The 12,498-nt window shown below is 37.6% G+C and overlaps 2 protein-coding genes across 8 annotated transcripts in view; both read left to right on the top strand.

Annotated features, from left to right (window-relative positions):
• The window catches only part of banp (BTG3 associated nuclear protein), a 53,848-nt gene extending 51,567 nt beyond the window's left edge, over positions 1-2,281 (top strand). For all 4 annotated transcript variants that reach the window (XM_065292182.1, XM_065292180.1, XM_065292181.1 and 1 more), the window contains exon 13: positions 1,021-2,281. In XM_065292182.1, the coding sequence (XP_065148254.1) occupies positions 1,021-1,143 (123 nt within the window). In that variant the 3' untranslated portion in view covers positions 1,144-2,281. The remainder of the gene's footprint in view (positions 1-1,020) is intronic.
• Positions 2,282-11,876: 9,595 nt separating this feature from the next.
• Positions 11,877-12,498, top strand: part of znf469 (zinc finger protein 469) — a 359,871-nt gene continuing 359,249 nt past the window's right edge. For all 4 annotated transcript variants that reach the window (XM_065292186.2, XM_065292187.2, XM_065292185.2 and 1 more), the window contains exon 1: positions 11,877-12,021. The gene's annotated coding sequence lies outside the window, so the exon portion shown is untranslated. The remainder of the gene's footprint in view (positions 12,022-12,498) is intronic.

The raw sequence follows: 12,498 nt of genomic DNA, 5'->3' as shown, positions 1-12,498 counted from the left end.
GGGTAAGCAAATTTTTCTTGAATTTTCTTGAATTTAGTGTTTAAGAAAAAAAATTCAGATTTTATTGCTTACCCCATTGGCAGATTTTTGCTTGTTTAATGCACAAAATCACTTAAATTTGATATTTTTGGTCTAAAAACTAGACTTATTTTCTTGGGTCGTTTTGCTCATCAAGAAAAAGCATGTTAATTTAAGATTTTTTTAGATCTTTTTACTGAAAACAAGACAAAAATACTAAGAAAATGTTTTCTTGAAAATCATTTTTTGCAGTGTAAGTAAATTCAATAAAAATGTACTTATTCCAATCGAAGATTGTTTTGCTTGTTTTAAGGACAAATTTACTTAAATTTGATATGTTTTGTCTAAAAACTAGACTTATTTTCTTAAGTCATTTGCTCATCAAGAAAATAAATCTTGATTTAAGAATTTTTAGATATTTCTACTGAAAACAAGACAAAAATACTAAGAAAGAAAGTCTTTTTTTTAAGTGTACTTTAAATTATACTTTTGTGTTTTTTTAAAACACTATTTCCTGCAAAATCTGACCCGACAGCTCAACTTACATACCTTTATTATAAGTTTACCATTGTAAATCATGGTGAAGTTAGAACAGTTTTGAACCCTGGTTTTTTATGTACATGCTCGATAACAAAATAAAGTTGTTTTGCAGTTTTAAACCTCCTCCCCAGGCTATTAATTGAATTGATTGCCGTGCTGACATCCGAACCATTAGCATATAAACATGATCATCCGCACTTATACATCAACATCTACTTAGCAGCAATACGACCCACCCTGATGAATGATAGTGTGGATTACATAGAGGTTAGCCAATCAGAACAAAGGTCATTTACATATAGCCGTCTTACAAGGTACAAAACAGGTGGTTTAAATCTTAAGGATAGAAAGGGGGTGGGAAATAATCGTGTAACACTAAATTCTGCCAAGAAACTTTGACTGATGTTAAATGTTAACCTGCTGGTGAAGCCGCTTTAAATTTCGCTCGCTCTTTGTTCGCAGACGGAAGCTTTGACTCCAGCGCTGCAGTCGGAGATGGAGGTGAAGGAAGCCATGCAGCTCCAGCAAGCCGAGAACGGAGAGGTGGTCCAACTCCAGATGCCCGTCAACACCGTCAACACATGAGACGTTCACACGCAGACCTTCTCACGCTTAATAAACATAAATATTCAGCAGGAGAAGGGGGGGAACGAACACCAGAACTCTCAAACAAAATCCAGTCTCCAGTCAATACTTATTAGCTAAATCCAAGTAAAGCAAAACCAGTTTAACGCGCAACTCAAAATTACTGTCAGTCCCCCACCCATAACAGTCATAGCATCCAATTCGCTTAGTAACTTATAAGCAATGTTGGATTCATTGTTGGCTCATCGGTTTTATCTAGCGTTGATCAAAGCAAAGTCTTTTCTTCATAAGCAAAGAACGGAGATTTGATAACACTGTCGAACTTTGAAGTGTTTACATAATCCGACTTTTTTTGTGTCAATTCTTTTTTTATTATCTGATATTAAAGGAAAACACCACCGTTTTTCAATATTTGACTATGTTCTTACTTCAACTTAGATGAATTAACACATATCTATCTTTTTTCAATGCGTGCACTTTTAATCTTTGTACAGCGCTTCTTGAATGTGTTAGCATTTAGCCCCATTCATTCCTATGGCTCCAAAATAAAGTTTTATACTTACTTGTGTAACTACTTATGTATCAGTCTTTAAATAGGGAAAACATGGAAGTGTTTGGTGGCTTCTAAATTCATCCCTGTTTGGATCCTAAGGAATGAATGGGGCTAGGCTAAATGCTAACATGTTCACGACGCGCTGTACGAAGATTAAGTGCACGGATTGAAAAAATATAGGTATGTATTAATTCATCTAAGTTGAGGTAAATACATAGTAAATATTAAAAAACGGTGGTGTTTTCCTTTAAAAGCCTTAGATAGATAATCTTTCGGTTTCATTGTCCTTTCGTGATGTTTATTTTAATTTTTTGCCGTGTGTGTATGGGTAGTGACGATATTTAAGGGCCGCCTTTTTCTCCCTTTATCAATATCGATTTGTTTTCCTATTAGTTAACCTTTATTGTACAAAAAACCCCTACTGAAAGTGTTGTGATGCATTTTTAGGGCAGTTTACTAAAACACAGCAAAAACGACGATAATAATCCTGTGTTTATGTAGTATATGAAATATGTACTTTTTCATAAATATATATTTGTGTATGAAGGATTTGTTCAAAAAATATAAAATGATTTGTTGTTTTCATACACTGTGTCCTGAGTTGACTATGACATCAACCAAACACCATCTGCCAGACAGACTCTAGTAGGATCCAAGTTTTGGCAGGTCACCGAAATATTTTTCTGGCGTGTCTGGTGATAAAAGATGTGTGTGTTAGAGACTATGAGTAAGTGGGGAATGGCATTTTAGTACATCTGCAGTGTTCAGTATGTAAACTGGGAACTCTTACATAAATGCAGATTTGATAAGAAACGATCTACCACCCAAGTACAGCGTGTGGAATGCTGTATCCCACAATGCAATCGACTTGGACTGCTGTTTTCTATTTACAAGCAACTGCCAGTTTTCACATAAATGAAATAAAATATGACTTTTTCAGGTTATCGGTCAAGTGTTCCTGTAACTCAATTGATGGAGCATTGCATCAGCAGTGCAAAGGTCATAGGTTAAATTCCCAGAGGATTCGATTACTGATAAAAACGAACTTTAAAGTCGCTATGGATAAAAGTTATACATTGTCAGGAAAAATAGACCCTAGCTGTAACTGGGGGGCAGTACCTTTTCAAAAAAGTACACCTTTGCACTTAAAGAGTTCCCACGGGTCCTTGAAAGTTTGTGTATCTGGGAGAAATATTCAAGGCCCTACATACGTAGATAGAGGTTATTGAAAGTGCTTGAATCTATTTTATGCAAGATGTTTTCTGGAAGAAAATCCATATTATTCCCTGTGTAAAATTCCATGAAAATTCTAGACTTTTTAAGCACACATGCTTAACTGTTCCCTTTAAATGCTTATATCTTCTGTATGCGAATGTTGATTCATACCAAAATGCGTTTTGCATATTTGTATTTGGCACATGAAAACGTCTCGGGTTACGTTTGTAACTGTTGTTCCCTGAGAAGGGAACGAGACGCTGCGTCTCCCTTGCCATACTTCCTGGGTCCCTGTAACGCCATCTTTGGCAATATTTCAGATAGTGAAATACTTCCTGGCTCCCGCATCACCCTGTCTTTGTCGTTACGCCTCACTATTGGTTGAATTTGATATACACATTCAGATGCACTTACCCCTGGAGGCGTCCCCAAAGTGTCACCGCAGTGGCGCAGCGCGAGTTCCCTCGAAAGGGAACTGTAACAATGTATCTTAAAAGGTAACACGATGTAACCTTGCTCTCACTTGAAATGTGTCTCCACATTTAGTCCTTGGATTTAAGGGAAAGTCTGTGAAAGGTCCTTGAATTTGAAGTTAACTAAGGTATGGGAACCCTGATAATAGTACACCAGACGCACATATTGGTACCTCTAAGGGACATCTCAAATTTATACATACAGTCTTGTTCAAAATAATAGCAGTACAATGTGACTAACCAGAATAATCAAGGTTTTTAGTATATTTTTTATTGCTACGTGGCAAACAAGTTACCAGTAGGTTCAGTAGATTCTCAGAAAACAAACAAGACCCAGCATTCATGATATGCACGCTCTTAAGGCTGTGCAATTGGGCAATTCGTTGAAAGGGGTGTGTTCAAAAAAATAGCAGTGTCTACCTTTGACTGTACAAACTCAAAACTATTTTGTACAAACATTTTTTTTCTGGGATTTAGCAATCTGTGAATCACTTAGCTAATATTTAGTTGTATGACCACAGTTTTTTAAAACTGCTTGACATCTGTGTGGCATGGAGTCAACCAACTTGTGGCACCTCTCAGCTGTTATTCCACTCCATGATTCTTTAACAATTCATTCACATTTCTTGGTTTTGCTTCAGAAACAGCATTTTTGATATCACCCCACAAGTTCTCAATTGGATTAAGGTCTGGAGATTGGGCTGGCCACTCCATAACATTAATTTTGTTGGTTTGGAACCAAGACTTTGCCCGTTTACTAGTGTGTTTTGGGTCATTGTCTTGTTGAAACAACCATTTCAAGGGCATGTCCTCTTCAGCATAGGGCAACATGACCTCTTCAAGTATTTTAACATATGCAAACTGATCCATGATCCCTGGTATGCGATAAATAGGCCCAACACCATAGTAGGAGAAACATGCCAATATCATGATGCTTGCACCTCCATGCTTCACTGTGTACTGTGGCTTGAATTCAGAGTTTGGGGGTCGTCTCACAAACTGCCTGTGGCCCTTGGACCCAAAAAGAACAATTTTACTCTCATCAGTCCACAAAATGTTCCTCCATTTCTCTTTAGGCCAGTTGATGTGTTCTTTGGCAAATTGTAACCTCTTCTGCACATGCCTTTTTTTTAACAGAGGGACTTTGCGGGGATTCTTGAAAATAGATTAGCTTCACACAGACGTCTTCTAACTGTCACAGTACTTACAGGTAACTCCAGACTGTCTTTGATCATCCTGGAGGTGATCATTGGCTGAGCCTTTGCCATTCTGGTTATTCTTCTATCCATTTTGATGGTTGTCTTCCGTTTTCTTCCACGTCTCTCTGGTTTTGCTCTCCATTTTAAGGCATTGGAGATCATTTTAGCTGAACAGCCTATCATTTTTTGCACCTCTTTATAGGTTTTCCCCTCTCCAATCAACTTTTTAATCAAAGTACGCTGTTCTTCTGAACAATGTCTTGAACGACCCATTTTCCTCAGCTTTCAAATGCATGTTCAACAAGTGTTGGCTTCATCCTTAAATAGGGGCCACCTGATTCACACCCGTTTCTTCACAAAAATGATGACCTCAGTGATTGAATGCCACACTGCTATTTTTTTGAACACACCCCTTTCAACTAATTCAACTAATTGCCCAATTGCACAGCCTTAAGAGCGTGCATATCATGAATGCTGGGTCTCATTTGTTTTCTGAGAATCTACTGAACCTACTGGTAACTTGTTTGCAACGTAGCAATAAAAAAATATACTAAAAACCTTGATTATTCTGGTTAGTCACATTGTACTGCTATTATTTTGAACAAGACTGTATCTGTACCTAAATTGTACATATTAGTGACCACTAGGGGCCATTTGTGGGGTCATATATTTCAATTTCTTGAAATTAATTTACGAAGTAATTGATACATCATAAAGTGGAATTAATAGGCTTTTCATTGATGTATGGTTTGGTAGGACCGGACAATATTTGAAAATCTGGAATCTGAGGGTGAAAAAAAACTAAATATTGAGAACATTTTTAATATATTTATGTTAGGAAATTTACAAAATATCTTCATGGAACATGGTTATCTTCGTAATATCCCAATGATTTTTGGCATAAAATTTGATCATTTTGACCCATACAATGTATTTTTGCCTAGGCTACAAACGTACCCGTGCTACACATGGCTGTTCCAGTAGGTTGATTCATAAACTGTTTGTCCCAACAGCCTTGCAAAAAACAAGCAGAGACGAAGATGAATGAGTGCATAACATGTTAAAAAATGACACGTTGAAAGCATTATATGATGATTTATGTAAAGGGATTGATTTATTTTATCCAATCTTAACACATTAAAACAATAGTGATGAAATTCAGCGTTTGGTGATTAAATTACAATCATGTGTTGTGGTTACAATCTAATGTGCGGGTGTGATTAAAAGCAATGTGGATTTGTTAAAAAGAGGCCGGTTGATCTGCGTTTGATTAATATTTATGTGTATTTTTAGTTCGGCTGAACATCGAGTCCAGAGATTTGGGGGTATTTTTTGTTGTTTGTTTTAGTTCTTTTACATCGTAACATTCTCCATAAGCCCCGAAAACTCCCACTTTGACTCCCTCATCTCTAATGGGAACTAGTCAACACTCTCCCCCGTATCAAAACATGGATGGAAGATCCCTGTAAGAGATCTTTTAGGTTTTATAGCACAGGCGCTGCTGGGCGGTTGTCATGGCGAAAGTACAAGATGCACTTGCGAGTTGCTAACTCATCCTGTCCCGCTGCTCCGGTGGGTTTTAATCAGATGCGTCTGCGCGATTATCCGCGTCTCATGTGCAGGGGCGCGGAAAACAAAAGAGTTTTTGGAACTTTGTTGAGTTTTCCCACGCACCCTCTAACATAATGGTGTATTTTGGAGCGCGTGCAGAAAGCAGTCTGTGTAATGCTGATAAAAACATTTCTGCATTTCACTTTGTTTTCCTACAGTCTCAAAGTCTCCGATTAGCTCTCTTCTGTACGGCATCCATCTATCTCCCCTAAGGAATCTCTTTTTTCTGTGTCTTTCATAATTCTGCTTTTCTCACCCTCCCACACTTTTCTTTAGTTTTGTCTGTTCTGTTTTTTTCCCCGGCCCTTTCCTGTGAAAAGCTGTATTGGTCTTGTCGTGTCTTGGGGATGTGGTCGCCCCTCCAAGATCACATTCTGACTCCGTTGTCTCTAAAGAGACTTATTCTGCTTTTCCTCTGGTCTAGAAGATGGATGAAATCTCTCAAAATATAAGAGTAGATGAAGACAGACTTGGTGGTCATTTGGTTGATAACCTGTTGTTGGAGGTTACGAAGGTCATATGCAATACATTTTTATATCCTCTTCATACTAAACTAAACTTGAAATTGTTAAGAGATCAAAATCACATTTGATGGACTCGGTTTGGCAGATAATCAAGTTTAATATTAATTAAAAGTCGAAGGCACGATACGAAATTTTACCCAAAAGAATTTTCAAAACAAAAAGAAAAGTGTAGCTTGATCTGTGAAGGAGTGTTGAATGTTGGGAATTGTAGTCTTCACTTTTACTGTCGATCTGTGCAATTCTGCAATACAAAGGTAAAAGTAACTTCGTTTTTGGTCGAAAATGAGTTATTTTTGGGACATTCAAGACATCCCTTATCAAGTATCTTGAGCGAGTAATACTTTTAAATCTCTCTCACGATTATTCGATGTCACACTGATCGGTCTGGAGAGCACAGCATGAAATCGAACACACGTGATATATTTGTAGCCAATAGCCAACAATACATTGCATGGGTAAAATAATAAATTTTATTCGAAATCATTAGGATATTATGTAAAGATCTACCATGAAGATATTTTGTACATTTCTTACCTTATTTCTTATTTCAAAAATGTATTTATCATTAGTAATATGTGTGGCTAAGGACTTCATTTGGACAACTTTAAAGGCGATTTTCTCAATATTTAGATTTTTTGGTAACACTTTACTTGAAGGGGTGTGCAAAAGACTGACAAGACACCTTTATAATCATGACATGACACGTTTCATGAACATGAAGGAGATTTTATGCATTTTCATGACAAATGTCATTAAGTGTCATTCGTTCAATTATGTCATGTTTAATGCAAAGACGACATTGTTTGAGATGTCTTTGTTATGACAACTTGACATAAACCAATACATCATAACTTGTCATAAATCTGTCATAAACATGACATAGCAGAATAATTATCAAACTACCTAGCTTTATGTGTTAACATTACATTAAACTGTCATTTAAATGTCATTAAGTGTTAATACTGTAGTTGAGGTCAAGAAAAATAATCATGATGCTGTTATAAAACTATTTGACAGTCATGACAGAGTATTAACACTTAATGACATTTTATGACAAATTCAATTTGTATCACTGGTAAAAAAATGGTCAGTTATGTTTGCAGAGTTCCCACGGGTCTTTGAAATCCTTGAAAGTTTGTGAATCTGGGGGAAAAAATTCAAGGCACTGGGAAGTTTTTGAAAATATACATACATAGATACAGGTCATTGAAAGTGCTTGAATCAATTTTATGCAAAAAATCCATATTATTCCATATGAAGTGTAGGATAATATCATAAAAATTCTAGACTTTTTAAGCACACGTGCTTAACTGTTCGCTTTAAATGCTTATATCTTCTGTATGCGAATGTTGATACCAAAATGCTTTTTTGCATAGTTGTGTTTGACACATGAAAACGTCTCTGGTTACATAGGTAACTGTTGTTCCCTAAGAAGGGAACGAGGTGCTGCGTCTCCCTTGCCATGCTTCCTGCGTCCCTGTAACGCCGTCTTTGGCAATATTTCAGATAGCGATATACTTCCTGGCTCCCACGTCACCCTGTCTTTGTCGTTAAGCCTCACCATTGGTTGAATTTGATATACACATTCAGACGCACTTACCCCTGGAGGCGTTCCCAAAGTGTTACTGCAGTGACGCAGCGCAAGTTCCCTCGAAAGGGAACTGTAACACTGTATCTTAAAGGGTAACTCGATGTAACCTTGCTCTCACTTGATATCCCCACATTAACTCCTTGAATTTGAGGTTATTGGACCTGGAAAGTCCTTGAAAGGTCCTTGAATTTGAAGTTAACTAAGGTGTGGGAACCCTGTGTTTGTCTTGGTAATGTCACGTTGTCATACCCCAAAGTAAACAATGGCGCGAGTTATCGTCTCCAACGTAAATCTCTTTTCTTGGACTACAACAAACACACAGATTGTAGGCAACAGTTTACTTCCTGGGCTTGTTGACGTAGACAAGACCGACATTATCATAACTCCTCCCGCTTCAGACTCAGCCTGTAAGTTAACTGCTGTTAGCAGCCGAATCTTTTAAACATGGTAAGGAGCGTCACATATCCGGCTGACGTCAGAGGTATTCAGGCCAATCGCAATATACAGAGCTGGCCAATCAGGAACACGGAGCTTTTCAAATCTGTGTGTTTCAGGAAGATAGTAAAATCTGGAGCTACAAAAATGTACGGTATGTGGACCATAAACCAAGTGAAAACATTGTATTAAACCTAATATACAAAATAATTTTGTTTTTTAGCCATGAAATAGGTGCTCTTTAATGAAAGTTGTCATAAACGTGCACAACAGCTCTTTCATGTTCATGAAACGTGTCATGTCAGTCTTATGAACACCCCTTCAAGTAAAGATTTTATGCACCCACAGATCCCATTTTTTCATATAGTTGTATCTCAGTCAAATCTTAAATTCTAACAAACCATACATCAATAGAAAGCTTATTTATTCAACTTTATTCAAGATGATTTGTATTTGTATCTACATTTCAGAAAATTGACCCTTATGACTAAGTTTTGTGGTCCAAGGTCCTGGTACTACACAGATGGATTGTTTAGTATTGTGAGAGTGACTCATTGAATAAAATTGAATTGACTGAGTTTGACCACCAGAGCATATTTATATTTCTAGCAACTATAAGACATGCACTCCAAACAATGCTGGATTGTTTCAACCCATGGTTGTGTAAAACATGGACAAACCCAACAGTTGAGTTGAATTAAGCTAGACCATTTCAACCATGGGTTGAAATAACCCAGCATTTCTTTAAGAGCGTACATAAATTACAACAGGAGTGACCCATGTTTAACAAGTCTATCAATCAGTTTGGCTTGAACCAAGTGTACACACAACATATTTTAAAAAAGGTTTAGTTTAACATTTTTTCGAAGTCAAAACGCTCTGAGAAAAAAACTGGCCCATCTACAAACTGATAAATTAACACTTCACTAATAAATACGCAAGTGCGAGATGGCCAAGCAAGCATAGCAAACAACCATAGTGGGTTTAATGTTTTCAATTGCACTCTTATGTTTTTGAGTTCACTGTGTATGACCATTCAAGTGAGATCATGTTTTTGCACATGGACCCAAGCCTGAAGTACATTTTACAGGTCTTTCATATTTTCAGGGCTGTCTGCACAGATTTAGCGTGATGATCACCACCGCGACCCGTATAAGCAATGTCAGAGCAATTTCTCTACCGTTTTATATCATCATCTAATATGATCAGACCCTGTGTTGAGAAATGATTAATGTGGCGATAGAAAGGGAAAATGCTGGTCCAAAAACCCGTGACGGCACTTAAGGCACCGAGCGCACCACCAAATGATGTTCTGGTTATTTTTAGTGAAAGTATAATGTCAGTTTTCCTTTAAGTTTATGCAGGTGTCACAGCACAGCATCTACAGATGTAATTCATCATATTACTGAACACGTTCCAGTAACGTTTGACAGCTACAAAGAGTACAAATACATTTTGTCCCACACACCCTGTCTATTGTTTAACATTTTATAACAAATGTCTTTTTGTTAAAAACTTTGCTTGGAAAAAGTGCCTGTGTTGTCTTTAAAGGGCACCTATTATGGCCTTTTTAAAATATGTAATTTAAATCTCAGGTGTGCCCAGAATGTGTCTGTGAAGTTTTAGCTCAAAATATCCCACAGGTCATTTATTATAGCAAGTCCAAAGGTGGGAGCAAAAACATGCTGTTTTAATGTCTGTGCCTTTAAATGCAAATGAGCTTCAGCTTCTCTCTTACCAATAGACAGTGAGCACTTTATAGTTAAAATAGATCTGATTAATGTTGCGTTCACACCAGCCGCGGTAAAGGCGTCAAGCGCGACTGATTTCAATGTTAAGTCAATGTGAAGACGCGTTGATGCACGTCTGGTGGTCTTGCTGCGCGAATAAAGCATTTAGCGCGATAGATGCGATTCCTCCTCATTTGCGCGTCTAGTTCGTGCGAATTGTGCATTGCCGTGGGAAACGACGAGTTGAAAATTTTGAACTTTGGCAGAATATCACACCGCTTTAACCAATCAGGAGCTTGCTCTAGTAGTGACGTGATTACAGGAAGCGAGCAGAGTCGCAGAAGCCCCTCCCATGACGCGAATTTCCTTGTGAATGTCTCGATTACTAGAATTTCACGCGCGGCTTTCACGAGTGAATGAAGCGAGTAAACTCAAAATGTTCAGGCGGCAAACTAGATGCGAATTTGACGCCTCAAACGCAGCTGGTGTGAACCCACAGTAATACAGTCTGAGACAGTAGTATCTAGTGGACAGAGTACAACTCGCTAAGGGTGGAAACTATCCTAATGCAGGACTGTTAGTGGGCGGGGCTTTATCATTGTGACCTCACATTGATAAGAGAATCAAAACCGCATGTCTAATGAGATTGCTTTGGTTTAATGGGGATGAAAAACAAGTTGGTTGTGTTCACACACTGCCAACACACATTATGTCCAAACACCTTGTAAAAGTAGATTTTGCATAATAGGTGCCCTTTAAAATAAATGCAAATCACATAAAATAAAAAGTATATTTTTTAAAAAGTATATCACAAAAAGTATATTTTGGTGTTTACTATAGTAAATAGTGGTATATTATTGTATACTGTACTATATTTATGTTTTATATTGTAGTATAATACTGTATTATATTATAGTATAGTATATTGTATTAATTATACGCTTTGATACGGTATACTACAAAATTATGTTGTATAGCGAATAATAAACTAAATACTGTAGTATACTTTAATATTTACTATGGTAAGGTTCAAATTGTTTACTATAGTAGTATTTTTTTGCACGTGGGGCTGCTTTTAATATTTTGTTATCTAATGTAATGACACACATTGAAGCAAATATTCATTTGGCAAGCACGTGTATCCAAAGAAACGTACAGTACACCCAAGCTGTACATTTTATCAGCACGTGCATTGGGAGTCGAACCCATTAGCAGCTTGCGCGCTGCTCTACCAACTGAGCAACAGGAACTGTCATAACAGGAAACGGAAAAAAGTACCAATATTTTATTTTAGGAGTGACTGTATATTATTATTATTGTAACATGATGTAAACAATCAAATTCAAGCATGATTTTGGACGCGGTTATTGCCGCTCTGGTCAGTCAGAGGTTAACTGGTGGTTGGTCAGGCGCGCGGCTGATGGAGCGCGCAGAGATGCGCTGGCGCTCGTAGAGAATACCGCGCGCTCGTGGACGAGTTTTCCCCGGTGCTCCCGCCAGCGGCTGAGTGTTTACCCGCTGATCTGCGCCCAAACTTTACATCACGGGTGAGTCCTGTGCTTCCTCATACATTTACAATGAGACGACAGCCTACAATAAAGCGCGTCCGCACGCTATAGCCCTTATATCATCATCTGACAGGTTCATTCAGACGCGTGTAAGGAGATTTACTTACTTTAACGACAGTTACTCACCAGTCCTTGACGAGTTAGACAAGTTAGTAGAGAGTCTGTGTGAGGGTGAGTGGGTTAAAGCGCTTTTTAAAGCAGACATATTGATTGTATCAACATGTTGTTTATACGACGTTGCAAATATGCGGCGCGACCGCGTTCACAGAATTACCATGGTAACCGTCGTTTCCGCCAAAATACTGGAGTAATGATATATTCTGGAATCTTCTTGCACTGTTTATAAAGACATTTCTTTGTAATTTATTATGACACTGCACTAGCAACAATGTAGTAATTGTGAAAGCAAAGTTAAAGGAATAGTTCACCCAAATGTGACAATTCGCATAATATTTA

The sequence above is a fragment of the Paramisgurnus dabryanus genome, chromosome 23 (assembly GCF_030506205.2).
Source record: "Paramisgurnus dabryanus chromosome 23, PD_genome_1.1, whole genome shotgun sequence".
In the NCBI taxonomy this organism is placed as follows: domain Eukaryota; kingdom Metazoa; phylum Chordata; class Actinopteri; order Cypriniformes; family Cobitidae; genus Paramisgurnus; species Paramisgurnus dabryanus.
This window is presented reverse-complemented; position numbering and strand designations above follow the sequence as displayed.